Source organism: Doryrhamphus excisus, chromosome 3 (assembly GCF_030265055.1).
Source record: "Doryrhamphus excisus isolate RoL2022-K1 chromosome 3, RoL_Dexc_1.0, whole genome shotgun sequence".
NCBI lineage: Eukaryota > Metazoa > Chordata > Actinopteri > Syngnathiformes > Syngnathidae > Doryrhamphus > Doryrhamphus excisus.
The window spans coordinates 29,199,357-29,226,735 of record NC_080468.1 but is presented as its reverse complement, the minus strand read 5'-3'; the positions used below and the strand labels follow the sequence as shown (position 1 = coordinate 29,226,735).

The following is a 27,379-nucleotide window of genomic DNA, read 5'->3' as shown; positions in this document are numbered from 1 at the left end:
TTAGCTACAGCAAAAGATAAAGTGCTTGTTTACCACAACAAATTCACTTTTTAACTTGAACTTCTGACATTAATAGACATGTGTTCTAGGTTAGGTGCATGGAGGTGAACACATACAGCCTGACCCTTTTCTCCAAAAGGTTGAAGACCTGGACACTTTATCCATATTGTACAATACATGATCCATGTTTTCAGAATGATTGTTTAGTTACTACTTTTGACACTTTGACACATGTCACTTTTCAGTGTTTCCTGCTGTTCTGTAACAAAGAGCTGAAATGCAACATTTGAGATCATACCAAAACTTCAATGATTAGATATGACCTCTCTTTCCTAAATAAAGGCAGAGACCTGGTTATTTAGGACAGAAGACATGTTTTGCAGATACTTTCCAATGGTGTACTTATCTGTGTTTTGGCACTAATGTTGACAATAAGATGACTGATGAGCACATGTTAAAAATATTAGAACCGCAGTCTGGCCCCAACACATGATAGTTCTATTTCACTGGACCACCTTAAGCGTTGTTCAGAGCACCCATTCGCCTTGTCATCATTTCCTTCTGCAATGTCACCGTTCCATTTTCGTAGTTACATCAATTTCCTTTGATGTTTTCTCATGCTTGATGCATGCAATAATTTCAACCTTGTCAAGCATATATGAACATTTTTCAAGCATCAGCTGGGCTTATACACCCGCTTAGCATCTGTAACATGCCACTGCATCACCCATGCAGTAATGGGAGGCTCTTAACCATTGGACAAGTGGTTGGCATGTAGGCCACACAGTCAGGAGATGGGGAAGACTTCGGTCGGAATATCCGCTTGGGGATCTCCCAAGTGTAGAGTTTGCATCAACTCCAAATTGTCCATAGGTATTGAATGTGGGTGGGAATGGCTGTTTGTCTATATGCCCCGTGATTGGCTGGCCACCAGTCCAGGGTGTACCCCGCCTCTCACTCACAGTCAGCTGGGATAGGCTCCAGCATACCCCCACCACCCGTGTGAGAATCAACGGCATCGAGAATGGACGGATGGACCTTTCTTGTGGTACAGTTGGTGAGTGAAGTGTACATGTCTAGTTATTTCCCCACAATGCCAGACAACAAATCAGATATGGTAAAACCAGAGAACAATAGAGAAGGTGTTGTGATTTTTGGCCCAAAACTATTTTTTTAATTTTTTATTGTCACTTTATGTTGTATAATTTTAATGTGGGATTGCCAACTCATTTTGTCATCTATTATAATGGCTAAAATGTATTTTCATTCAGCCTTTCAATTACCACACTGTCTGTATTTGTACTTTTACCAAATAGCGTTATTTTAGTTTTACTTTGGTTCAGAGATAGTGTCTTTATCAAACCATCTTAGTAGCCAGCCCTGTACTGTACTATACTTCCTGTAAATGCAGCAAAGTCATTTCCTGCAAAGGGCCCGTTTGAAGAGTGTGGCTGTGTATGAAAGGTGAGCACATGCAGGTAACTTCCACCACAACATTATACACAGGCAATTGTCATGACTGACGTGGAGGTGTGTCTCACACATCAGAGCCCCGCCCCCTAGTGTTGACAATGTAAGTTGATATTTGCAATACTCTGGGGGGGGGGGTGTAGTTTTGATTTAAGTTCGACATCATTTTTGGATAATCAATTTTTCGATCATATCACCTTAATCCACCCCCCTCCAAAAAAGTCCACAGTGGCGTTCCCGCTCACTGACTTGAACTGCGTCCAGTGTTGTGTACGCGCTAGCCCCCCCAACCAGCCCGTGCTGCCATGGCGAGGAAACCCTGTTGACAAGGCACTGCTTTTTCATGACGGTGAGTTCCCCTTTGAGTGTATTATAATTTTGTGATAAAAATTTCAAGGAAAAAACACACAGCCTCCTTCCGCTCTTCCGTCAGGGAGGGAAGAGAACTTGAGCGGGGAGGAAAATGTAGCCGAGGCAGCGCAGGCAGGGACAGTGAGGAAAATACATGAGTAGGAGAGGGAGAAGAAGGAGGAGGAGGTGGAGAAGGAGGGGGCGAGCAAATTAAAAGTTGCCAAATGGAGATATTGGGTTTCAAGTGGAGTGAGAAGGGAGTAAAAGGGTTCGCCTCTTCGACTTTGTGTTATGCTAATCGGGAGAAATATTTATAGATCGGCGCCAGTTTTTTGCCGAAATGCAAGCAGCACTTCCAAAAGGGAGGCGCCGGCGGCTTGCTCGCAGAAGAACAGGCCGTCGATGCCGTCAAAATGTCGAGTGGGAGCGAGTTAAACCCATCGCAACTCAGACCGGGATCTACTGAGCCCCCCTGGTCCCTTTCGTCTCGACCGTTCATGGGGAAGAACTCTTAACGTTTTACGCCGCGAATGGAAGCCTTCCCCTCAGAGGAGCCGAACATGTCAGCTTCGACTGGCGTGTTTTTTTGCGATTAATGGCGGTTTGTTGGCACATAAAGCTCACCTTAGCCGAGTTTCAATCAATTAGGCGGCCATACATGCTATGCGGACCAGCGAGACTAACATGGCGAACACGGAGGCACTCAGCGGAACTGGGGACAATTGGAGCTTTGTACTGTCCTAATTTACCGATCCTTGTGACGCGGAAGATGCTTTTTTGTCGACGTTTGCCCCAAATGGCGACATACGCACTTTTGAAGTCTGACTGTCGATCACTTAAAATCTCATTTTTCGCCCTCGACCATCGGTCTTTTAGCTACACTGTAACACCAACGTATTGTCTTTTGCTAATCCAGAATTCCAGTGTGCGTGTTTATTTTTGTACTTACGTTTAGCCAATGTAATGATTAGTTTTCGGTACGTGTGTGACTGTTAATGGGACGATGCATTGAAAATACAACCCTGTTTTAAATGAGATGTTAGCATCTTAAAGGCGCGTTTAGGTCCTAAAGTCATCATTAATAATATGATGTTCTTCTGGCCGAGTCATTCGAAAATGGAGGCTGCAAATAGCCGCTCTTAAAACGACAGCCGGCTACACGTCCGCCATTTTGTAGCTTTGCTGTTTGTACAGTGAATATGTGGCCCAAACGCCGTTTGCCATAAATGTTGTCAGTGCAAAAATAAATATCACATACCACTACTGAAGATGTGTTTTGTGACCATATTGCTTTACATACACAAGATGCCCACTAAAGCTGCACATTTGCTGGCTGACATAATAAAGCCAACCCTCCATTATGGCTGTCCTTGGTGCATTATACAAATGCACATGTCTACCCAGGGAGAGGACTAATGTACAGCAGAAGGGCTACTCTCCTAGGGTTATGCAGTTTTGTTTCACTATCACTTTCCAACACTCCCACACACACTGTCTGCATTGAACTTTTGTCATCTCGCCACTGCATTTTGTCGCCCCTCAGCACACCCCATCACTGGAAACGCAGAGTGCTTACATGACTGGATCCATGCAACCTGACACAAAACTGTGAGTGGCACACACTGAAGTTACAAGTATGACACTAGCTTGGGCCTGCACAATAACACATCAAGACATGTCTCATGTTGCTAGTGGCAAAAATAAACAGTTCTCAATGTCACACACTACATCCCTGCAAAGTAAACCAAATACACAATCACACAATTCATATGAATGAAAGTAGAGCACAGTTTGCTTTGCATGGCTCTCACCAGTCTTGTTTTCAGGTGTCATGGATGACGAGGATGACCGTCATCTTCTGGATATTTTAGGGTAAAAAACAACGAAACAATGCCTCTCATAATAACAATAAGAAAGACAAACTTGTTTTGTACCGCTTTTCAGAGATGTGGATGCATTGAATGACTATCTCCATGGCAGCAACAGCAAGTCTGTGAGTGATTCCTAAAAGATTGTATAGACTGCTACACCGAGGATGCTGCTTAATCCTTTCCAGCATCATTTTGAGTGGCTTTTTACAGGGTGTTCTCTCTGCAGATTGAAGAGGAGGATGCAGTGAATCCAACTTACAGCTCAGATGCATCTTTCTTCACCGGTGACACTGTGAGTGTTCAAGTTTGAATCTTAAATTGACAGGAAGTGGTGGTTTGTGCAAGTAAACCGGAAATCCACATACGTATATTGATAAGATATTGCTACTAGATTACGGCTACACAATCCTGCAGCTGCCCCTCATTGTTTGCGCTTTAAGTCCATGCTTTCCATGCAAGCCCACAGGAAATACTATTTAATATGCACGTCACATGCTTTCCTCTCATTACTGCTAAATGCCTGATTTAGGTGAGTGCCAACGCTGGACTCAAAGATGGCTCCTCAACAATGGCAGACTTTGGCACCGATTTGTCTGGGGATGGCCTCCAGCTTTCTAGCAGCCTTTCATTCATTGAGGACCAACTGGGACCCGGGAGCTCCCCAGGGGGCGGGGTGGAACTTGGCGGAGAAGACCAACCGTTCGACATCCTGCAGAAATCCCTCCTGGAGGCCAACATCACGGAGCAGACGCTGGTGCAGGAGGCCCTGCTTGACTCCCAACCGGCCCCCACCCTTGTGCAGGCCCCTGTGTCCTTCCCATCCCAGCAGGTCTCTGGAGGTTGTGGAGGAGATGTGGTCACTACAGCGACTGCAACGCAGCCGACTGGGCAGCTCCCGCAAGGTGTGTCCCAGCTGTCTAACGGCTCCACCCAGCACATCCAAGTGTTGGGCTCCTTCACGGCCGGAGGCGGACTCATGACTTTGAGTGGTATGGAAAGAACTCCACAGATTGTGCTGAGGCCGACGGGGGCTGTAGCTCCGGCAGTGGCGGCTCCAAGAGGACAGGTGTTTGCCCCCGCCCAAGGGCACTTAGGCCAACTGGGCTTGCCTTTTAAGAATATCCCCCTCCAAAACGTTATCATCCAGAGGGGTCCAGAAGGGACCCAGACTCTCGTGAGAACAATCCAGCCTAAACCCCATCAAGCTGGAGCTCAGACAGTCTACAGCCTCCAACCCCCAGCCTCCAGCTTGGCGAATGTTGCTCACACTGTTAGTGCAGGAGCACAGCACACCGCCAATGGCTCCATCGTGGTGCAGCCATCATTGGACCTGCAGCATGCACATTTACAACCGGGACCGTTCTTGTTGCCCACCACTTTGGCAATCACTCAGCCCGGCACCGTCCACAACGGCCCCACGGACCCCAGCTCTAGCACATTGATTACCACACAGAACACTGTGCAGATCGTTGCTGCACAAGCGGGCGGGCCACTCATTTTGAATCAGGGCGGTCAGGTCGGAGCAGGTGTAACACAAACATGGACCAGCACCACGCCTCCGGCGATGGCGTGCACCCCCGGGCGGCTAGCGCTGATCAGCCCCACAAGTCAAGGGCAGGTTTCGGCCAGTCCGGTACAGCGCCTTCTAGTGACACAAAGTCAGAACTGCACATCATTGTCCCCTTTACCCAACACATTGGCACAGGAACAGGTAACACTCCACCTTGACTGGCTCTTTGTCACTCTCTTAGCTGACTCATCATGTTCTCATTTGGACAGAATTTTTCATCGCCTGCCCTCAAACATGTGCAGCTTAGCAGCATTCATGGTAACTATTATATGGAATTTAATTAGCATTTGCAGTCATTTGGTCTCATCCTCCTCTTTATGTTCTCTCCGTTAGCACTGCAACCACCTGATTTATGCATCAATACTCAGGTATGTTTTATGGCAATACTGCTCCTTTCCATTTCACGCCACTGTGGACATGAACCCTCCTAACAGGTCGGTGCGCAGAAGAGGCCTGCTCCAGCGCCGCTTACAAAGGGAGCAATGTAAGTCAACCGTTCCTATTGTTGTGTTCTCAATCACAGTTTCTATTTCACTACAAATAGTCTCTTTAGGATTTTACAGCAGCTCAGAGAAGATCACAACAGAGTCTACACCCCCGACCGACAACACTTTACGTCATTTAGCGATGCGCTGCAAAGGCTCCTACCCTACCACGTATTCCAGGGAGCTCTGCCCACACAGGAGGAATTCTTACATGGTACTTTGATGTTTTATTTTTGCTGCACGCCATGCAACACAAAAATGGCCACTTGAGTACAGAGTAACAGTTTTCTCTTTATTCACAGTGGATGATGAATTTGAGTCGGTTGCAACACAGGTGCTCATGAGGACGCAGGCCATGATCAATAAATACAGACGGCTACTCTTCGCAGAGTCGGAGGTATTAACACACACACACACACAGTGAGTCCCACCGTGCTTGGAGAGTTAGGTCACTTTTGGCTACAGCCGGCCTATTTCAATCAAGCCAAAGTGCCTTTGAGCATGTCTCGAGTGACTCCACATCACCATAATGTAGTATGGCGGAACCTGTTTTGTTGACACTTCTCGGACTGGATGACTCATGTTGACATAAGTGGTTGTCGACATCACCAGAACTAGCCATTGCTTGCACATTTACAGTACTTGTGACTTTGGCCAGAGACATCAGCAATGAAGGATGTTAACAGGCTTTCCTTCATTTCTGTGTATTTGTATTCAGGTTGGTGTTTTCATATGCTATATTTCATGTAAGCTGCCAGTCATTTCCTTTTATGTCTTGATTGCAGTTACAAGACTTTTGTACTCGTGGCTAACAAGCTGAAAGGGCTTCTGTGCTATAGAATAAACATAGTGATATTTGTGTTGTTCTTCTATGTCAGGGGTCAGCAACCCGCGGCTCCAGAGCCGCATGTGGCTCTCCAGCCTCTTTGTTGCGGCTCCCTTTGCAATGCTTGAATATTTTTTAGCACCCGTGTGGTGAAAATGCACGTCTTTGTTATGAGTTTACAAAAATCCAACTTTGTGTGAGACCATGAATGCATCCTGACTGAGTTCTGACTGGTGACTGAATGAGCAGACAGGATGCTATCCAGTTCTCTCTGACAGGTTAACATGAAGGGAAATGAGTAATACTTTGAGTTATTTGAGTTATTAATTATTATTAATGAGTTATTTGACGATTCTAAAAAATAAATTAGAGCTCATTTAAAAACAAAAGTTTATCTCCAGTACTAGCAAGAGTACTCCAACTCGTCTTTTTTTTTCCCTCCAATGTTGTTTTAAACATACAACGTTTTGCGGCTCCAGGCTATTTTTCTTTAGTGGGCAAGTGGGTGAAATGGCTCTTTTCATAGTAAAGGTTGCCGACCCCTGTTCTATGTCCTTCTATTTAGTCATTATTTAGTTTCCCAGTTTGTGGATTGATCAGTGGATGTCCAACATTCACATCTCCTGTCTTCCATCTCAGCAACACTGCAGTCCTTCGTCAGAGATGGTAATGATTGACAGGACCTTCAATCAAGAGGAGCGTGGCAACCTGACGCAAGACAAGCGAATGGTCATGGTGGATCCAGGTACAAACTTATGCATGCACTTTTAGCACACAATTCTCTTAGAGATCAATAAAATATCCGGCATCGTCTGCTTTGCTCTTCTAGACACTTTTTTGGAGGACTTTTGCTGTGCACTGAAATCCAAACATTTCCAAGATCCCGAACCCTCGCCACCATCCATCTGCAGCAGGAATCGTCCCCACGGGGGCTGCATGGAGATTCCATTCAGGACAGACTCTCAGCCTGGGTTTGGGGACCCTGGAGGTGGTGTCCAGCAAACAGCTGATAGACTCCAACATCTCCCTTTAGAGAATAAGAGCGTTTTGGAACTGAAGAAATCCCAGCAGGGCTTTGAGCCCGCCTGCCACTCGCAAGGTAACCAGTCAACTTTTACAGGAGCATCAGGGGGGCAGACACACGACCAGGCAGCCCGGCTGCTCACCTCACCCCCACACCTGGACACAGACTCTGCTCTGGAAGCGGCGGTTAATAGCATCTTGGAATGTTAACATCATCATGTCAACCATGTCATGTTGTCATGCGTATGAGTGTGTGAAGTCTGCTTGATGGACACTCCCAAGTTGCAGGTGAGCGACACACCGTGGGAATGTGTGCAATTTTTCATGGCTGTGAGCTCTGTGTTCCTGTTGATGCGCCAACACAGCCACTGTGCCTCTTCTTCCTTTCTTTGACATGAACACTTGGCAACAACGTGGAACCTCCAAATGGTCTGCATGCTCAGTACAATTCATACAAGATGCCATGCCCATAAACACCACTAGATGGCAGCACCACACTGCAATGTCTCAGCGGTTCCACTTCTATTATACCACGCTAACTAGCAATAGCCAAAACACAACTAGATGGCAGTATTGCCTTGCATTTTCCCAGTGGTTCTACTTCTATTATACCATGCTAAGAGCTATATATGTGCGTTTGTCATTTTACAGACCAATCCACACTGTTCTCAACAAGTGACCGCTTAGGTTGGTGTGGATATATGCACTTGACTTCTTCTGTTGACGTGTTGTCACCTTCATTATCACCATGGCAGCTAGTGCCTTGTTGCACAGCATGAAAATATACAGTCACTTCCTGTTGAGTGCAGCGTAAGCTTGACAAAAAGAGCATGGCAGTATGTATGGGATGTATTTCAGCTTCCTAGCCACCAAGCATGGTGGTTGGGACATGAAAGAAAGGAAGTGTTAAGAGAACAAGGACGTCAGTCAATGTGCAGAAATGTAGGAACGCATGTACTTGGTCTGTGCTGAAAATGTGCTTCTACTGTACAATGTGTGCACTTTCCTCCTGTACAGACTGTGTTCCACTTTGGAGGTTCCACTGCTGGTTGCATTCCTACGTGGGTCCTTTTCAGCTGACACGTTGCACTAAATAGTTTGTCGTCTTGGAAGGAACATGGAAGCATAATCTAACCTGTCACGTCACACCCCACCACTTGACTGCAATATTCTTTCTCACGCTTAAGTCACACTTTGGCTTTTTTTGTACCTTAAAGGTATGCAAGCCCCTACACACCCCTCCTAGATCATTTCATTGTGTTTGTGTTAGGGGAGCTTAATCCTCAGATTGAGGAAGATAAATGACTTTGTTGTTTTTTTTTATCAGCAGTTTTATTAGTGGATGTTTTTGTTGGAAAAAGCGTGAATTGATTGTAACTGTCTGCCTTCTGCATGTCCGTCTATATTGTTGATCTATGCAGTCTGGTCTTGGAACTGCCCACTAACCTTCTCAGCAGCACAACCAAAACAAAGCATGACGTCGATACAACTACCACAACATATCAAACCACAAAGAAGTGAATGTTGCGCACTTCTTTTCTTGGCTTTGTTGGTGGTCAATGCCTTTTTTTTTAAACTGGTGTGCTCAGTCAAGGCCTTGACAAAATCATGTGGTTCCTTTCAATTTATTAGCAAGGAAAGTCATCCTAAAAGCTCTGCTTTGTTAGTTTGGCTTGTCATTCCTTCCTGCTTTACTGCTTTTGTCTGTTCTGGATAGTTTGTTTTCTAGAAATCACTCCAAGAATCCCAAATATTTCTCATTTTTGTATGTTGTCATTTGCTCATTTGTAGCTCAAACAGCAACAATAAATTCATTTTGCAAAGAGGCAGGCTTGTGTATGTGCCCTCACACCGATCAAGGACCACAGCCTGCCTGCCATCGTATGATGCACGCCCGACGTCCATAGAAGTCCCTCCGGGATACTTTGAATTTGGGTCGTCAGGTGTGACCTCATCACCTTGCTACCTTTGAATCCTCTTAGAAGCAGCAGGGACACCCAGTGGCGGACTGTGGTCCTACACGTTCTATAATCAAGGCAATATAAGTCACTAAATGAATAACGGAAGGTCATGCCCTATTGAAAGAAATACTACAAACTATTCAGAAGAGCAAGATGTCATCTTAGTGGTACTTCCTCCAGCAATCACGCTCTACAAAGAAAGATGACATGTGTGACTTCTTCCTAACTATGCAAACAGATGTTGCCATACTTACTGAGACGAGGGTACGACCAGATGTAGCTCAGCACACAGTACCCTGCCAACAGCATGCCCACGCCACCGATACTGCCTTTCCTCACGCCAATGTACCTCCTGTAGTACCAGCCCCAGCCTGGAGGGGCACAATAGTCACGTTTGCAAAGGTATAGATTGCACAGGTGTAGCTAATGTGACTTCATTCACCTGTCTGCATCATTTCCACCACATCCCTCGGGTGGCGAGGGGTCCTGACGGCCAGCCACCCAGGAAGCTCCCTCAGCGTCACTTGACCCAAGCCACGCCCTGCATTTTGAAATTAGAAGTGCTTTTTAGATGGGAGCTAAACTAGATGGTGCTAGATGTTTGATGGTGCTCTCTGCAAGGGGAAAGAGCTACAGGAAGGTACTTTGACAAGACATGTTTTATACAGTACTGTATATTGCAGGCCTGGAGTATGTTTAGGACAAGAACTAGAAAGAAAAAACCTGAGCAACTGTCCGTCGTCCTTTGGGTCTTTAACGCAACTTCAGCTCTTGATGGCTCTTGATGGTGGTCCAAAAAGGCAGAGGGGAGTTGTGCTCTGTGACGAAGGCCCGATATGAGGCTGTCGACTGTGTGTGGAGGGGGCGTGGCCTGGTGGTCTGGGAGAGGAGTGGCCTTACGAGAGCTTAGTGTGGACCCGGAAGGTGCTTGGTTAGATGCTGCTAGCGCCTTTGGTGGTAACGTGCCGCCATGAGCATGACACCTTTGTACACCTGGACGGTGTGTTTGGGTCTGAATGCTCCCAACATGCTGCAGTGTAATCCTGGACGGACTGTCCCCACTTCCTGCTTCCTGCAGCATCTCTTTCCTCCACAGGTCCACTCTTTCTACTGCTGCAGGAGACATACTTTGGATTTGAGATGGTTTCTTTTTAGTGGATGGAATATCTGGTTTGTATGCAGACTTGCTGGGTGTGGATCTCTGAGGATCGCTTTGTAGAAATGAAAACTGGTTTGGTTTTGCTGCTTGGATGGAAGCACGGTTGCTCTTCTTCGGTCTAGAAGAGGAAGAAGGAGATGGCGACAAGGAAACTCGGGACATTTGCTTTTCTTCAGACAACTTTTGCTTCTTAAGAGACGACGATGAAGGTGGTGGTGACTTTACACTTTTCTTGGGCACCTCTTTCTTTTTGAGTGTTGATGACTTTTTGGGAGGCAAGCCTGCATCCAGCCTGTTGGCTGTTTGTGATGCCGCAGGGTCATCAGGGGTTAATGGCGGCTTGGGTGCTGCCTTGCAGTGGGGAAGATGGCTCTTTAACCTTTTGTACGAATTCCCACAGAATGGACACACCTCTGATTGGGAAAAACAAGCAGACAACTCAAATGGATCCACAAAGCATATGTTGACAGTTCAATAGATGCTGCCTCATGGCACGTTTATAATTAGCTTAATTCCCACGTGCCAGTGTTATGACGACATCACATCACGTAAAACGTAAATGTAAAAGTACTGGGTCACGTGACGAAAACCTTTCCAACTTACCGCGGTTCATTTCGAACGCAACAAAAAACAGGAAAACAGACGAAATAAGTCAGATATTTCAAATTTTTTAGAGTCATAAAAAATATCCATAAGCATCTTATATGTCACTAATTGCGACAGTGAAGTTAGAAAACGTCCACACAGGCGTGCTCGGTCATGTACTGGCCTACCGAATGGAAGGACCCCTTTGAGGTTTAGGTGGCCAAGCGAGAAGCCTGAACGAAAATTGTTCTGGACGAGTTGGTAAAGCGTTTACGTTCGTGTTTGGGTGTTCTATTAAATATATGGGCTGTAACTGGCATCGTACGCGTAGGTTTATGATCCTCGTTTAGAACTTCAAAGATATTCAAAATATATATTAATTAAAAATATATTAACAGATGGGCCACCTATCCGCTGGATTTTGGTAGCAGTTTTTTTTAATTTATTTATTTAAATATATATTTTATTACAAACTTCAATTACAAAACAGTATAAGCACAATTACAGGAACATAAAAGTGCAATTCTACAGAACAATATCAACATAAATAAGAAAAAGTAAATAACAAAGAAAGGAATGTGCGAGGGATATTGCTTGAAAATAACAACAAAATAAAAACAATAGAAAACATGTCACTTAAGCTTGTTCTTCATATGAATTTTTATAACGTTCTCCAATGTAGGAAAGGTTTTCACTGCTTTTCTGTTTTTGAATATCAGCTTCAGTGATTCTTATATTTTCAGTTCAGTTCATCACTCTGGATTTGTGAATATGGAATTTTCCTAATAAAAAAAAGACATTTCACAGCATTCTGCAAATCTTTTTGAAGGTTGCATTGTAGAAACAGGCCATTTCCATTTTGAAGTCAATGAGTGTATTAAAAGACATAAAAAGTAAATATACATTTTTCACTTAGAACGCTTTTCCCAAGACTGCTGTTTATCCCTCTTAGAATATCTTCATATTCTTTAGCTTTCTTTTTAGCAAGTTCTTTACTAAAGCCAATTGAAAAAAACTCTACAATCATGTTTCAACAATTCCCACTTCTGAGTGAAGGTAACCTCCTCCATTTCCTTGTGGTTGGTAGTGATTTCTTGAATGGACTGACAGTATGACTTATTGTTTAATAAAGTACAGTTTAGTTTCCAGTATCCAGTATCACATCTAACCTGTTTGGATTGTGACAGTAGTAAGTAAATCCCAGCATGAACAGTGAGAGGTGCTGTTGCCATGCCACATGAGTGCAGGACATCATGCAAGGTCAATCCTTGACTTCCTTGTCATATCCTTTTGGAACCATGTCAATAAAGTACCTGGATCTGGATGAAGAATCCTAAAAAGTTATTACAGAAGGTGTAGATTATTGGATTAATGGTATTATCATTTCTCTGTGGAAATTGGTCAAGTTTGGAGTTTGGTGCTTCCTCCAATAATAAATGAGGCTGTAATACATTGTTTGTTAACATGCAATATTTTTTGGGCTATTGTCAAAGAGCTTCACATTTGCAACTGAGATGTTGTAACCATAGACATTACAAAGAAGAAAATATGTGGTAGCAGGTTGTGTTATTAGATGAATTTATTGCCAAGACTGATGTACCTATTCCAAGCCCTGCCAGTAGAGGCCCCCAGAGCCAGCTCACAGTTTGAACAAGCTTATAGGCTCTAGGTGTGTATGGAATGGGAAAAGGTGGAGCTACCTAAATGTAGCAGGAATGGCCTCCCCAAGCCCTAAGGAGTATTTCTATGCAGCCCACATCGGATGTTGGCTCTATTGTTTCTGGAATGTTAGCTTTATAGCTAGACGGAAGGAAATAGAAATATATTGTAAAACCTTCCAGTGCAATCAACATTGGCAGGAGGGCCTCTTACCTGCAGCCAAATTAGATATGGGGGGGCTTGGTAACAGCAATCGTACAGCAATCCAGGGATCGCATTGAAACAGTGGGCATGGACAGATACACTTACTGAAAATAAAGAATTTCCTAAAAAGTAAGATGACAGACCAGTGAACTGTTTGCTACAATGTAGCTACAATGTAGGGATTATTCCACCAAGGAAGTGAAAGTGCACAGTAAAGGAGTGTAAAGAGACGATGCTGAGTGCATACAAAAGTAATCGTAAATCTCCTAAAGTCATCACCACATCATACAGCAGTCTCTTGGAAAATAAAGGTCAATCAACACTGGACTTGGAGGCAAATGGGAAAATGAAGACGATTGGTGTATTTGTGAGGTCAGTTGACAGCTAATGCAGAACACACTTAGGGATGCCTGAGCTATGGAAGGTGGAAATAGTAGGGCTGTCAATCTATGAAAAATATTTGATCACGATTAATCACATTTGTCCATCGCTAACTCAGAATTAATCACATTTAATCGTAGATAGACAAATTTTTACCTATAAGTAGGGGAAATCTCTTTGTGGTAAATGATTCAATGTGCAACTACAAGGATAATTACATCAAATTTTATGTAAAAGGATATCAATTTGGGCAATTATTTAAAACAATACAGTCAGCAAGCATATTTTTGTATTACTATTTTTCTTTATTATTAGCATATTAGCTCTTAAACTCGTCCACAAACGTTCAGCAAATCCAAAATGTGAGCAAGTGAGACCTCTCACACTAACATGTTTTTGTTTATTTGTGTCGGATCAAAATAAGATTTATTTATGTATGATACTGGTTTTAAATTCTAAATGTTTGTGAGTAAAAAAGCCTATTTAGGAACATTCAGAAAGGATTATTATTAAAGATTTGCCTCAATGCACCTTTCCTTCATGAAATGTACAAATGAAAATACCTAAAACATAGGGCAAGAGTCATAAAACATTTCATCCAAATTGCAAACCTAATGTTCATTAAGTTCATTTCTCTTTTAAAGCTGCAAGTTGTCCTGCTTTTTGACGGTCATTGAATTCAGCATCCACGTTCTCCGATGCCCATAGGCCTGTACGGGATGTATTTCCCCCCTTTTTCTTTCACCTCATACTTGCTCCCAAATGCTGATGCTATGTGGGAATGCATAAAGGTAAGATTTGATGACTTTGAGTGCTAATGTACATCATTGTGGGAGTTCCATGTTAAATTGCTAATGCTAGCACATCACATTGACAGCCCGTCAATAGCAGCTGGAACTCCAATTTAGCTGGCAGTTCAATGCCAAAATCATCAGAGAGATGTAAAAATGTGAAAAGCACTGGTTAGTTGGGCCACTCTTATGCCAAGGTAGCACTGTATATGACAGGGGTCGGCAACCCAAAATGCTGAAAGAGCCAAATATGTCTGGAGCCACAAAAAATTAAAAACCTTACATAAGCCTTATAATGAAGGCAACACATGCTGTATGTATGTATATTAGCCTCCTATCAAAATGACTACGTTGGCTACAAATACATAACAAGCCTTCATGATTAAATGTTTATTTTCCCTGCATCGCATCCTGTAGGGAATGATGACTACCTGACTACTCTCTTGTACGATGCCGCCTCAAGTTTAACTTCATTACAATATTAATGAATATTTTCATTGCTTTGATGAAATTAAAAAAACACATTTTTGATGTCATTTTTATTTTGAGGATTTAAAAAAACAATAAAATGAAACGTGCATAACGTGCCCCTTATCTGGGCAACAAACAGAGTGCAATAAAACGCAGCCTGCATTCATAAAATTAAAACAACAGCCTTTTGAAAAGGTAAAGTGTATAAAATTAATACAGTTTAAGTTAGACTTCTGTGCAAATGTCAAGCAAGTCGGTGCAAGGGTAAAATGCAGCAGCTGTACTCTTCTCTTTTGACACGCAACCAACGTAACTATCCTGGTGTTAACTTGTCAGGTAGGTAGGTAGATGAATAAAGTATCTACCTAACCAACGTAGCTATCCTGGTGTTAACTTGTCAAATAGGTAGGTAGGTAGATAGATGAATAAAGTATCTACTTAACCAACGTAGCTATCCTTGTGTTAATTTGTCAAATAGGTAGGTAGGTAGGTAGATAGATAGATAGATGAATAAAGTATCTACTTAACCAACGTAGCTATCCTCGTGTTAATTTGTCAAATAGGTAGGTAGGTAGGTAGATAGATAGATGAATAAAGTATCTACTTAACCAACGTAGGTATCCTCGTGTTAATTTGCCAGTGTCATTCAGCTCCAAACCGTAGTAAGGGCGACCTGACTTCAACAGAGACGGAAAATGTTACTTGTTGCCTCCAACCAACTTTATTTTAACATTCCAGTCCCGAGGCATTTCACACCGGACGAACTTCCTGGTTCAAAGGTCAGGCAAGTTCACCCGACAAAGCTGTCCAAGGCAAATGCCTGTCACACTCAGACTCGAGCAACAAAACACAATAATATCCACAGTCATAATGTCATTCCAAATATATACTGACGAAAATCAGAAATAATTTTATAAAAAACAGTCACTTTGTTACTAAATATGTGCCTATGACAGGATTGTGTTCTGTGTTTAATGTGACTTCTGTTTTCGGACATGACTGGTCAGCTTCTCAACATCTGGCATGTAAGATGAATTCAATTAATGCAAATAATTCGGTCCAAAAAAACCTTTAATCCTCTGTTCTCCTCAGTTATTTTTCTCTTTTTCCCTTTGGGATCCATGGCCCATCACACAGCCGCCGGTTTGTTTACAACAGCCACCTGCCTGGCATCCCGCCCTGCTGATAGAAACGTGTGTCGCAGGCTATGACGCAAATCTTCATTGACAGAAATGTTGAAATGTTATATTTACACATTTTTACAGCATTGGAAAACGTTAAGAATGTTTTGTCATGTTTGTCCTACAGAAACCATATTAAAAAAATATATATATATTCAGGTATGTGACAATAAAAACAATACCTGCACTGCTCCAGTCTCTACCAGGCCATGTAATCCGTGATAAGTCAAACACAGCGACAGTAGATACAGATAACTTTGGTCTTGCTACAAGAGCCATCTACCAGGGCTTTGAAGCTAACTTTACCAATCTAAATACTCTTTTCTTTCTCCATTTCCCATTAATATTTGCTAGAGCTCGAGGCTACAGAGTTACCGTGCTTCAAGCAAACTACGGTGGGGACCGAGGGTCAAACACGAGGAGTGCATGTTAATCGCGTATCAAAAAAATGACCACCGTTCAAGGAAACCTTAACACGTCATTAATGCGTTAACTTTGACAGCCCTCGTAAATAGTACATTATATAGTCCCACTTTTATCCGCTCTCTCTTATTTCCTGTTGGTATGTTTTAAGCCTGTTCTATAGCCCTGAAAACAAATGAAAACTAAGTTAAAAAAAAGAAACAGGCATGTTTCTTTAGAAAATTGTGTTTTATTGATAAAGTTAGAGTGGCATGAAAATTGACACATGAATGAATTTGAAAGAGAATAATTATCTTCATTAGGAGGAAAAGCAGTGATTGTGTAACATTCAGAGTGAAAACATGACGCCATTTCTACAAGAATTTACACACGTGGAAATAAAGCTGAACATTATTTACAGAAAAATTTCACTATGTACAAAGCTGAGCTTCTTTTGGAGGGAAAACCAACTTGGCGTTAACGTGACCCCCCCAGAAGGCATGTGGTGTTTGGGTTGTCCGGATGACTCACGTTGACACCGAAACAGACATTGTTCATCCACCATGACGTCATGGCTGCTTCAACCCTGAGAAGTGTTGGCCTTAAAATGGAACATTGCATCTTTTGGCACAAATGCAGGATTTCAAGAGCGATTTTAAGACGGCACTGGAAAGCCATCATAGCTTTATTTAGAAGCTGGTTCTTATCGGAGGGAGATGAGGGAGTGTTCATGTATTCACAAAGCAGTGCAACATAAGCCAATCAGTTATCTGCATGATTTCAGTGCTTGGAAGATGGACCACTCCGTGGCACGGATGAAACCTTCTGACCATTTTGTTGTTCTCCACAGTGACGCCTCTCGCCAAAAGTCCAACATATCTCGTCAGCATTTGGTCCAGTCGATGCCACAAAGCAGTGTTCTCCTACCAGACTCGGACTAGCAACTCTTCACAAGGAGGAGAGCACAGACTAATACAAAAGCTGCAGACAAGTTCTACTGGATTCTTCTCAAGTGTGATGGGGGTCATTGGAGCATGAGCTGCTTGAGGTTGTCATGGAGAATGGTGTCCTTGACGTCCCGGAACACCAGCCTGATGTTCTCCGTATTGATGGCTGTGGTGAAGTGGTGGTACAGGGGCTTCTGGGTAGCATCACGCCGCTTGGCCCGGAAGCACTCCACCATGAAGGCCTGGATGTCCGGCAGGCTGTGCTCGGGCCCGGTGTAGTCGGGAAAGTAGTCCTTGAGTACCACGCTCTTCACTTTCTCCTCCAGCAGGTCCGTCTTGTTGAGGAAGAGGATGATGGAGACGTTGGCGAATACGCGGTTGTTGACGATGGTCTCAAAGATGTTGAGGGATTCGCACAGACGGTTGGTCTGACGATCCTCCATCAGAACCTGATGAAGACCACAAGGGAGGACTGCGTTAGACGAAGCCGTCAGTGCATTCAAATATTTGATTGCCATGAATCGCACACATTGTCTTGATGTAACTCAGAACGATTTACAATTAATCACAGTTTTCCAACCATAGCATTCTACCACAGAGAGGTTGTTGATGTTGACATGAATGTTCCATGATAAAATAAAGAAGCCAATTAGATAAATGTCATCCTTGCAGTATTTCCAAGTGTAAAAGAGTACATCATATCCCCAAGCATTCTCACCAGGATGGGGGTATGCTGGAGCCTATCCCAACGTTCTTTGGGGAGAGGTGAGATACACCCTGAACTGGTGGCCAACCGATCACAGGGCACATATACTAGACAAAAAAAACATTCTCACTCACGGGGAGAACATGCAAACTCCAGACAGAGACGCTCCAGGCAGGCCCCGCCCAACCACCAGAGACACGGGAGGCCGAGGAAGAACTACACCCTCAGCCCTTCGAGAGTTAGGTTAACAAATTCATTATTGGTGTCCATATCGACTGAAATTCCGACAGTTCTTTGCATTGGGCAGATATTCTCTCAATTGCTATATGACCTAACAGGACATTTTTGTAAAGGGCTATGTTCCCTTTCTTTTTGGATTTCCAATTAATGAGAATGGCTTTCTTGGCGATGCTTAACACTGTAATGAGGAGTTGTTTCACTTCCTGCCTTCCTGATATTATTTTTCATTCATGAAATAATTTATTTGTTAATTTATTTATTTTTTCTTTAACACATATTGAAGTATAAGGTGATGTAACCACGTAATGACATAATGGTTACCATAATAACCTTGAAAATAGTGATGTATGACACAAGATGGCTGATTCAAGACTCTTCATCCTTGTATTTAGCAAACATCAATTGCTTGTGTTTTTTCTTGAATTTGCTCATCGTTGTGCATTGTTGGAGTTCCGTACTTTCGTAGCCTTCCAATTCAAAGTCCATGCCTTTATTTGCATTCAGCCAAGTTTCCGAGATTGCGATTGCTTTGAAGGGTTCCTTGAATAGATTCAAATATAATTCAAATAATTATATTCAAATACAACATAATTTGCGTACATGCTTCTGCAGTTTATATGAATCATTGACAACTTGTTGCCAATATTAAAACTATTATTGTATTGCTCCTCTGTGTAATAACAACAGTCATTTCTTATGTGTGAAAAAAATAAACAAATAAAATTGTGTCCGGATCTATATCCTTTTCCAATTCCTTTCCTCCAGCACAGAGCGCTGTCTCACCTGGAGAAACCTGGGAGCACTGTGAGAATCATGTTCTTTGACTTCTCCAGTGCGTTCAACATCATCCAGCCAGCACTTCTGAGGGACAAGCTGGAGCACACAGGGGTGGACCTGCACACCACATCGTGGATACTGGACTACCTCAACCAACCATACCATCACAGTATGTAAGGACACGGGTCTGTGTGTCCGACACAGTTGTCTGCAGTACGGGGGCCCTGCAGGGAACAGGCCTGGCTCCGTTTCTTTTCACTCTCTACACTGCAGACCTTTCATGCAAAAAAAACAACCTGCCACCTGCAGAAGTTCTCTGACGACTTTGCAATTGTCGGCCTCATCAGAAGACTGACACAGCACTTTGTGGACTGGTGCCAACGGAACTGCCTCCAGATCAAAGCGGGGAAAACCAGAGAACTGGTGGTGGATTTCTGCAGGCGCATCCACTCTCCTCCAATACCAGTGAACATTCAGGGAACAGACATTGAGATGGTGACATCTTACAAGTACCTGGGTGTTCATCTTAACAATAGACTGGACTGGACTCATCACACTAACGCACTTTACAAGAAGGGTCTGAGCAGACTCTATCTGCTCAGGAGACAGAGGTCTTTTGAGGTCTTAAGACGTTCTGTGACTCTGTCGTGGTGTCAGCCATTTTCCAAGGAGTAGTCTGCTGGGGTAGCAGCATTTTGGCTGTGGATAGGAAGAGACTGGATACGATCATCAAGAAGGCCAGCTCTGCCCCCTTGACATAGTGGAGGTGGTGGGAGAGAGGAGGATGATGGCTAAGCTGGATGGATAAGCATGTTGGAGAATGACTCCCACCCCCTGCAGGACACTTTGACAGCATCGGAGAGCTCCTTCAACAATAGACTGATTCACCCGCAGTGTGTAAAGGAGCGATATCGCAGGTCCTTCCTTCCTGCAGCCAGACTGTACAACCAGCACTGCTCCCGATAAACTTTACACCGCTATGTACATCTGTGCAATACTTTTTAGATTCAGTATAATTATTTCAGACTCTATTCACTGTGCAATATCATGCTGTAAGTGCAGTATATTAACTTGTGCAGTATTCATAATGCCTCATATACAATTCACTAGTAAGATACAGTATATATACTGGTCATATATCTCATTTCATATTATCTTGCAATTTTTGCAATATTGTGTACAGTTTAACCCGTTCTGTCCTCTTTGCTGCTGTGCAATACAAATTTCCCCACTGAGGGACAAATAAAGGCATATCTTATCTTATCTTATCTTTTGTTTGTGATTTGTCGAGCCAAAGGTGTCCAATTGCAGATCTTCTTGTGGCATACTGATGATGTTTAAGCCTTTTTCCATTTTCAAGTGTATTTTTCCAGGGCCTTGATATTTTTGACACTCTGGCCTCCGGTCCTCCATTTAACTTGATGAAAATGTTACAGTTGGCACTCCAAGTAGCTTAGATCCTTCCCTGCTTTCTCAGGTCACGTGCTCTCTTGGCAATTTCGGCATTGCGCTTTGTCAGGCGGTCATTCGTTTGTACGTTTGTACCTTTCAGCTTCTTTCCCCATTTCAGTACAGCCGTCTTGGATTTCGTGTTAGTGAACTCGACGATGACGACGGGTGTGGTTCTGTTCCTGCCATACAGTGGGATGCAAGTGTCAATGGAATGGATGTCAACATCTACCTCTTTAGATGTTAGAAAATCCACTACTTGTTGCTCCGTTAAGGCGACATCCATTTGGTCTGCTTCCTCCCTGTTCCCGACAGCCCTGGCATAAGACCTGGGTTTGATCTTCTACCCTGTCACTATTATGTCGCTCATCCTTGTGTTCTGATCCATGCTGTCGGTTGTATTTTTCAGCTGGAGGGGTAGGATTTAATAAGCTTTGCTTCTTCCTACTCCTTTTGGACATGTGAAACTGTGAACTGATTATGTGATGCACTCAGTTGTAATCTGATGCTTGTTCAAATGAAATTAAACCATTACCATTACCAGATGCTGCCGTGTCCCGCTAGGTAGGCAAGGTGTGTAAAGAAAGATGCAAGAGAAGTCAAATACCAACAGGTTTGCCAAGCTTGCATGGCTTGGCGTAATCTGTGTCAAGCTGTCAAACAGAAACCATTGGAGGTTTTACCGACTAGCACTGACTCTCATGGCAATACCTGACAAAGAGTGGATTGCATTTTCTTTTATTTCCAAAACCATTGTAAAAATACTGGGGCTTGTAATGACTAGAATGCTTTATAAAATTCAGCAGAGAACTCATCCGGTGCTGGTGCTTTCTTATTTGACATTTGCTGTACAGTATCATGAAGATCTGTTGCTGTTTGTTACCTGATTTGGGGTCAGTGTTGGGCCCCAAATTATTTAATTTATATATTAATGATATTTTCAATGTTTCTCAATTGGTAAAGTGTATATTGTTTCCAAATGATACAAATATATTTTACTGTAATGACAGTCTGGATGATCTTATTCATACTGTAAATAATGAACTAATTAAAATAAAAAAATGGATGGAAGGTAACAGATTATCTTTAAATGTAAATAATACCAAGGTAATGGTATTTGAAAATGATAAATTGGAATTACAAAATGGAGTTGTATTAGATGGCATTCAAATTGAAAATGTTGCAGAAATAAAATTTTTAGGATTAATAACCCTAACCCTAACCCTAACCCTAACCGTGAGTTAACATAAAGCATATATCGAATAAAATTTCCAAAGTCTTGCCATGATTAATGGCGTTAAATATGTCCCTGACTACAGTGCACTCCATACCTTGTACTGTTCTTTAATTCGTCCCCAACTACTGTGTGGAAGTATGGGGCAATAACTACAAGACAACAATAGAATCACTATTTCATCAACAAAAGAGGGCATTACGAATAATTCATAAGGTAGGGTATCTTGATCACACAAATCCATTATTTCTCAATTAAAAAATACGTCATTTGGTAAAATTATATACAGCCAAGTTTATGTTTAAAGTATTTCACAATACATTACCTGTTAATATTCATGATTTGCAAGGTTTTGGGAATTTGATCATTCCAATGGCAAATTCCACCAGGAGATGTTTTTCCTTATCAGTTTGTGGGGTTAAGCTGTGGAATAGTCTGGGACTTGAACAGAAGCAATGTCAAGACATTGGCCGTTTCCAATGTTTACACAAACAGAATGTCTGGTTACAATACAGAGACATTCAGGTCTAACTGTGCTCATGTTGGATGGGTGATTAACTCTTACTTATCTTGTGGTGTTCATTTTACCATTGCTGGTATTCACTGTATGTCCAATGCTGCCTACCATTGTCGTACTCGTATCACTACAGTTGGTATTGGAAATCCCTTCACATGTGTAAACATTAGTAAATGCTGGGTATTATTAGGAAGGAAAAAGAAAAAAAGCAACTTTTGTTTTTTTTCATTGAAGTACCGCAGAGATATTGGGGTGGGATTTAATAAGTTTTACTTCTTCCCACTCCATTTCGAGCTTTCAATGTGGTCTATATTATATCTTCTTGCTCAAAGACTATTATGGACTTCATTGTGCTATTTACTATACTATTTAGAATTGGAACTGAATTTTCTTATCAGCAATTACTTTTAAATCTAATTCCAATTTTCTTAGGTTACTCAGGGTATTGTATTTTGTGAGTCTGCATAAGCGTTTTCAAGGAGTTTGATTTTCTTCTCCAATTCTAATTCCAATAATCTTTCTTACTATTTCTTATATGACGACTAGGAAATAATTTTCCTGTGCATTACTACTTTTGCTGTCTCCCAGAGAACACAAGCGGAGGTTTCTGGTTGGTCATTAAAATTTAAAAACATTGTCCACCTTCTCTCCAAGTATTTTAGAAAGTCTGGATCTTTAAGAAATGATGTATTAAATCTCCAAGCATTTAGTAGGTGTCCTTGTGGTCTGGTTAGTGAAAAAGAAAGAGACTGGGGCGTGGTCACTAGTGATGATAGGGTGTATGTGAATATTTGATATATTTGATATGATAAGATTGAGCTACTTGTTCAAAAAGTAGTCAATTGGAGAGTAAGTGTGGTGCACCGGTGAGAAATAAGTACGCGTATTCCCTGTGAGTAGGGTGATAAGAGCGCTAAGCATCACAAAGACCAAAATCTGTCAGATATTTCTTCAGTGGTGTTGTTGATCGAGACTCACGATGTACCCCAGCTGGGTGAGGTCTGTCTATATCTGGATTAAATACTAAGTTGAAGTCCCCTCCCAAAATCAAGCTTGAATCCAGGAGTTGTAACTTGCTAAATATGTGTGGGAACTGGGCAGCTGATTTAGAGATGCGAGTCTCTTGCAATAAGACAATGTCTGCTTGGATGTTCTTCAGATGGTTCAATTCTTTTGTCTTTTTTCTCTAGAACCAACTCCCCTGACATTCCTAGTGACAAATTGTAATGAGGTCATCCATGGCTAGCTTATGGTGATGTGTGTGTATAGATGTGCAAATGTGAACTAGTGAGGGTGTAATATGGGTGTATGCGTGTGTGTAAGTGGCAGTGATGTAGGATTGTATATCAGCCGTACAGTACGAACCACATGTGTAGAAATGTGTGAAGTCTTTGTACTGGCTGGTCTTTTCAATATTGTGTCGGGAACAGTACCTCTGGATTGGCAGACTGGGGTGTTGGTCCCCCTTTTCAAGAAGGGTGATCTGCGGGTGTGTTCCAGCTGTAGGGGATCACACTCCCCAGCTCCACAGTGTATGCCAAAGTCCTGCCTTTTTCCAGTGAACCTTGTCCTCCGCCAAAGCTGCCCTTTGTCACCCATTTTGTTCATAATTTTCAAGGGTGTCCAGTTTGGTGTTCTTAAGATCTCATCTCTGCTATTTGCATCAGCCCCCGTTTTGACATGTAGACTGCATGCGCTTACAAGTACACTCGCTTAACCCCAGCATTACTTTGACAGGCCTATTGTTGACATTTCTTTGGTGAGGACAATTCAGTCAAATAGTGATAAAGGAAGAACATACCTGATCGTACTCTGAGGAGGAGACGAGGAAGAGAATGGAGGTGACCGAGTCGAAGCACTCGAACCAGCGCCTCCGCTCCGACCGCTGGCCCCCCACGTCCACCATCTTGAAGGGCACGTTCTTGATCTCAAAGTCGTACTCATGGATGCCCTTGGTGGGCTTTCGTGCCAGCAGGATGTCTTGCTGACTTGGCAGATAGTTCTGGCACAGAGAAAGACCATCCTGTTAGCAGGGTCATGTGATCGTGTTTAGTTAGCTAGCATGATGTTGCTGTTAAAAGGTGAGTGTAATGTTAGGACTTGAGCATCAGACAGCTATGGTAATGTGTTGCTAATGTGTGTGTCCTCCTGTGTCAATCCATCCATTTTGTACCGCTTATCCTCACTAGGGTGTGGGTATGCTGGAGCCTATTCCAGCTGTCTTGGGGCAAGACGTGGGGTACACTCTGGACAGGTGGAGAGCCAATCACAGGGCACATATAGACAAACAACCATTCCCACTCACATTCATACCTATGGACAATTTGGAGTGGCCAATGAAGCTAACATTGTTATTGGAATGGCGGAGGAAACCAGAGTACCCGGAGAAAACCCACGCACGAGTGGGGAGAACATGCAAACTCCACACAGAGATGGGCGTGATGAGATTCCAACCCAGGTCTTCCCATCTCCAAACTGTGTCCTGTCCCAATTGTTCAATTGTGATATTTGGCATAATTACATTGGACAAAGTACACAATAGCACTTCTTGGCGACACACATGATGTCAACCCCCCATCCCACACACACATGGTGGTTATTTAACATGAGCTCCTCAGGGCAGCATTGCTGTCCCAGCATGCTACGATAAGGAGAGGAAGCACGTACTAGTCAAGTACTACCCCCACCCCTCCCCAAAAAAAAACTTACCGGCTCGCCAAGCTTATCCAGATTATCCAAGAAATACTTGACCGACTCGCCCTGTAACGGGACAAACAAGAGGGTGACACATTAGCTGTGAGAGTGCTGCTACATGCATGCTAACGTTTTGTGTTGCACAATGAGATACTAGTGTGTGTTTTCTAGAAGGCTGCTCAGGGGCAATTAGTGCAAGCCCCGACACGAGGCTGCCAAGATTCCCATGCGTTCCTTTACCTGTGTGTCTGTCTGTTCGGCCAATCACAGCGTCTCATCGGGCCTTTGCATTTTTTACATAGCAATTTTGAGGCAAACTTTCACTGCAGAAATGATGCATTCTACCTCTTCTTATCCATCTGCCGGCTGGCTGCTTTCTTTCAAACACTAACAACAGCAATCCTACTGATGATTCATCATTTCCCCTCCTGCATGCATCTTTTTCAAACCCAATCTGACCTGAATAACCAGTGTGTGTGTGTGTGTGTGTGTGTGTGTGTGTGTGTGTGGTAGACAAGGACGGGAGGGGCAGCATAAAGGTAAAGGAGACACACGGCTATCAGGTGGTGCTGAGTGAGGGCGCTAAGTAAATTCATGATTGGTCAGTCATTTGGGGGTGGGGGCGTTTCGGGGGAGAAGACCAATCTCTGAGCTTTTTCTGTGAAAGTGAAAGGAGTGCATGATGTAAGTCAGCGCAGGGAACATGTCACCCTCAGCATTCTTAATAGCATGTGAAGGTAAACTGAAGTCAAGCAGGAGGTGTGGGTGTTTGTCATGCAAACCCATGAGCGTTTGGGACGCAAAGGAACGCCAGATGCTGAACCGGTTTGCTAAGCTCAGCCTGCTGGATGGAGATGTTCCAGTCAAATCATAGCAAAGGTGGGTTAGAATGTTCTCGCGGCAAACTGGCAGGCCACCAGAGAAGAAGAGGACTTTAGCTTTTTGCCCACGATGAACCAAGTCACCAGCCACTTTGTAATGGCCACACTGCCAGGACACAGACTACTCATTCCCACTGTGATGCACTAGCAGGGATGGGGCTGCTGGGGTTTCCATCTGCAGACATGTCCAACCCATGGGCCACGTCTGTGCTTTCATGTCATCAGCCAGGGAAGCTAGAATATCAGCATAGCACCTTTGCTAATGCTCTTTTGGTGTGGTGGCAGCTGGCACTAACCTGTTCAACAAAGTACCCATCTCATATGCAATAACCATAACAATAATAATAGTAACAATAGAACAAAGGCAATATGCTCTGGTATCAGTCAGTCATATGCAAACCGAGGTATCAGATGGGAAAAACCACAACATTGTTTCCCTCCAGACCTGTTGATGTACCAAGTGCTCCTCTCATGATATACGTATACTGTGTGTGTGTATATATAGACACACACACACATATATATATTTTATTATATATAGACATATGTGAATGTCATATTTCAACAGGGTCATGCCTTTGACTGTGTTAGACAAGCCACGCCCCCTGTTAGCCAGAAAGCATAAAGCAGTTTAGCGGCGGATCAACATTCCAGCTGCGATCACACTTGGACTGCTCTGTGTAAGAAAGCAGCACTGGCAACTGCAGCATGGAAAAGTGCCTTCTCGGTGAAAGAGACATGAGGAAGTGACGGCCGGTGTGAGGTCTGGGTCACATGACCACAAGAAGAAGCGAGGACTGCGTGATGACGAGTGTCCCAGCGTTCCCTTCTAAGCTCAAGGAGGAAGAGGTAAACAGGAAGCTGGCTGAATCACATGACAGCAAGGAGATTGTAAAGCAGCAATATTTGGGTTTGAGACAAGCTCTTTTCTTCCGGTTCTTTCCACCCACCAGCTGAAACTCGCGACGGCGGTCGTAGGCGTTCTGGATCCCAGAGTCGGCCCAGAGGGCCTTGATGGCGGTCAGGTACTGCAGGAAGATGGGCGTCTCCAGCTGCCCACGGACCATCTTGGCCGAGCGCGTGTCAAACGACATCAGCTTGTCCCCGTACTGCTGGTGGCCCGGGTCCCCCCAAGGGATGTGCAGTTTCTCACGGGCATCAACCAAAACACGTATGCCTGATGGTGCACAAGAACAGGAAAGAACCATCCACATAACAGTTAGACCGACAATTCATCATGCAAAGTCAGCATACTAATATAGCTATGACCAGGTGAAATCAATCGATTACAGCTTACTATATGATAACCCAAAATGCATTGCGCTCCTGCCCGAGCCAAAATCGACAGCTGATTTCACTTTAGTTCTAAACTCTATAAATAGATCACTTTGAGATTTTTTTTTTAAATCAGCCGATTATTTAAATCAGGAAAGTGGTCGTTTATATCCGAGTGTGCCATTTATTTGTCCAAATACCAACCGACGAGTGAGCAACGCACTTCCGGTTATTTTCACAAAATGTGTATAACAATACACTGTATTAAT

The 27,379-nt window shown here is 43.3% G+C and overlaps 3 protein-coding genes across 6 annotated transcripts in view; 1 reads left to right on the top strand and 2 right to left on the bottom strand.

Moving 5' to 3' along the window:
* Window positions 1-1,585: 1,585 nt before the first annotated feature.
* On the top strand, window positions 1,586-9,510 carry bicral (BICRA like chromatin remodeling complex associated protein). Of its 3 annotated transcripts, XM_058068269.1 has the most exons (13): window positions 1,668-1,819; window positions 3,365-3,429; window positions 3,648-3,693; window positions 3,766-3,814; window positions 3,919-3,984; window positions 4,222-5,403; window positions 5,472-5,520; window positions 5,596-5,630; window positions 5,697-5,746; window positions 5,816-5,961; window positions 6,050-6,144; window positions 7,213-7,318; window positions 7,403-9,509. In XM_058068269.1, the coding sequence occupies exons 3-13, from the start codon at window positions 3,653-3,655 to the stop codon at window positions 7,804-7,806; spliced, it is 2,223 nt and encodes a 740-aa protein (XP_057924252.1). In that variant the 5' UTR covers window positions 1,668-1,819; window positions 3,365-3,429; window positions 3,648-3,652; the 3' UTR covers window positions 7,807-9,509. The 3 variants fall into 3 exon arrangements, with proteins under 3 accessions (XP_057924254.1, XP_057924252.1, XP_057924253.1); XM_058068271.1 differs by lacking the exon at window positions 3,365-3,429 and having other exon boundaries at window positions 1,586-1,819; window positions 7,403-9,510; XM_058068270.1 differs by lacking the exon at window positions 1,668-1,819 and having other exon boundaries at window positions 1,833-3,429.
* si:dkey-21c1.4 (uncharacterized protein C17orf80 homolog) lies at window positions 8,921-11,498 on the bottom strand. Of its 2 annotated transcripts, XM_058068278.1 has the most exons (6): window positions 11,320-11,498; window positions 10,281-11,129; window positions 10,000-10,098; window positions 9,812-9,928; window positions 9,695-9,747; window positions 8,921-9,621 (listed from the first exon to the last, which is right to left on the bottom strand). In XM_058068278.1, exons 1-5 carry the CDS (start codon window positions 11,327-11,329, stop codon window positions 9,719-9,721), a joined length of 1,104 nt encoding a protein of 367 aa, XP_057924261.1. In that variant the 5' UTR covers window positions 11,330-11,498; the 3' UTR covers window positions 8,921-9,621; window positions 9,695-9,718. The 2 variants fall into 2 exon arrangements, with proteins under 2 accessions (XP_057924261.1, XP_057924260.1); XM_058068277.1 differs by having other exon boundaries at window positions 8,923-9,747.
* Window positions 11,499-16,620: 5,122 nt separating this feature from the next.
* The window catches only part of LOC131126088 (guanine nucleotide-binding protein subunit alpha-13-like), a 23,799-nt gene continuing 13,040 nt past the window's right edge, over window positions 16,621-27,379 (bottom strand). Inside the window, exons 2-5 of the mRNA XM_058068276.1 lie at window positions 26,786-27,012; window positions 24,970-25,020; window positions 24,062-24,262; window positions 16,621-17,786 (exon numbers count right to left, since the gene is read on the bottom strand). Of these exons, the coding sequence (XP_057924259.1) occupies window positions 17,415-17,786; window positions 24,062-24,262; window positions 24,970-25,020; window positions 26,786-27,012 (851 nt within the window). The 3' untranslated portion in view covers window positions 16,621-17,414. The remainder of the gene's footprint in view (window positions 17,787-24,061; window positions 24,263-24,969; window positions 25,021-26,785; window positions 27,013-27,379) is intronic.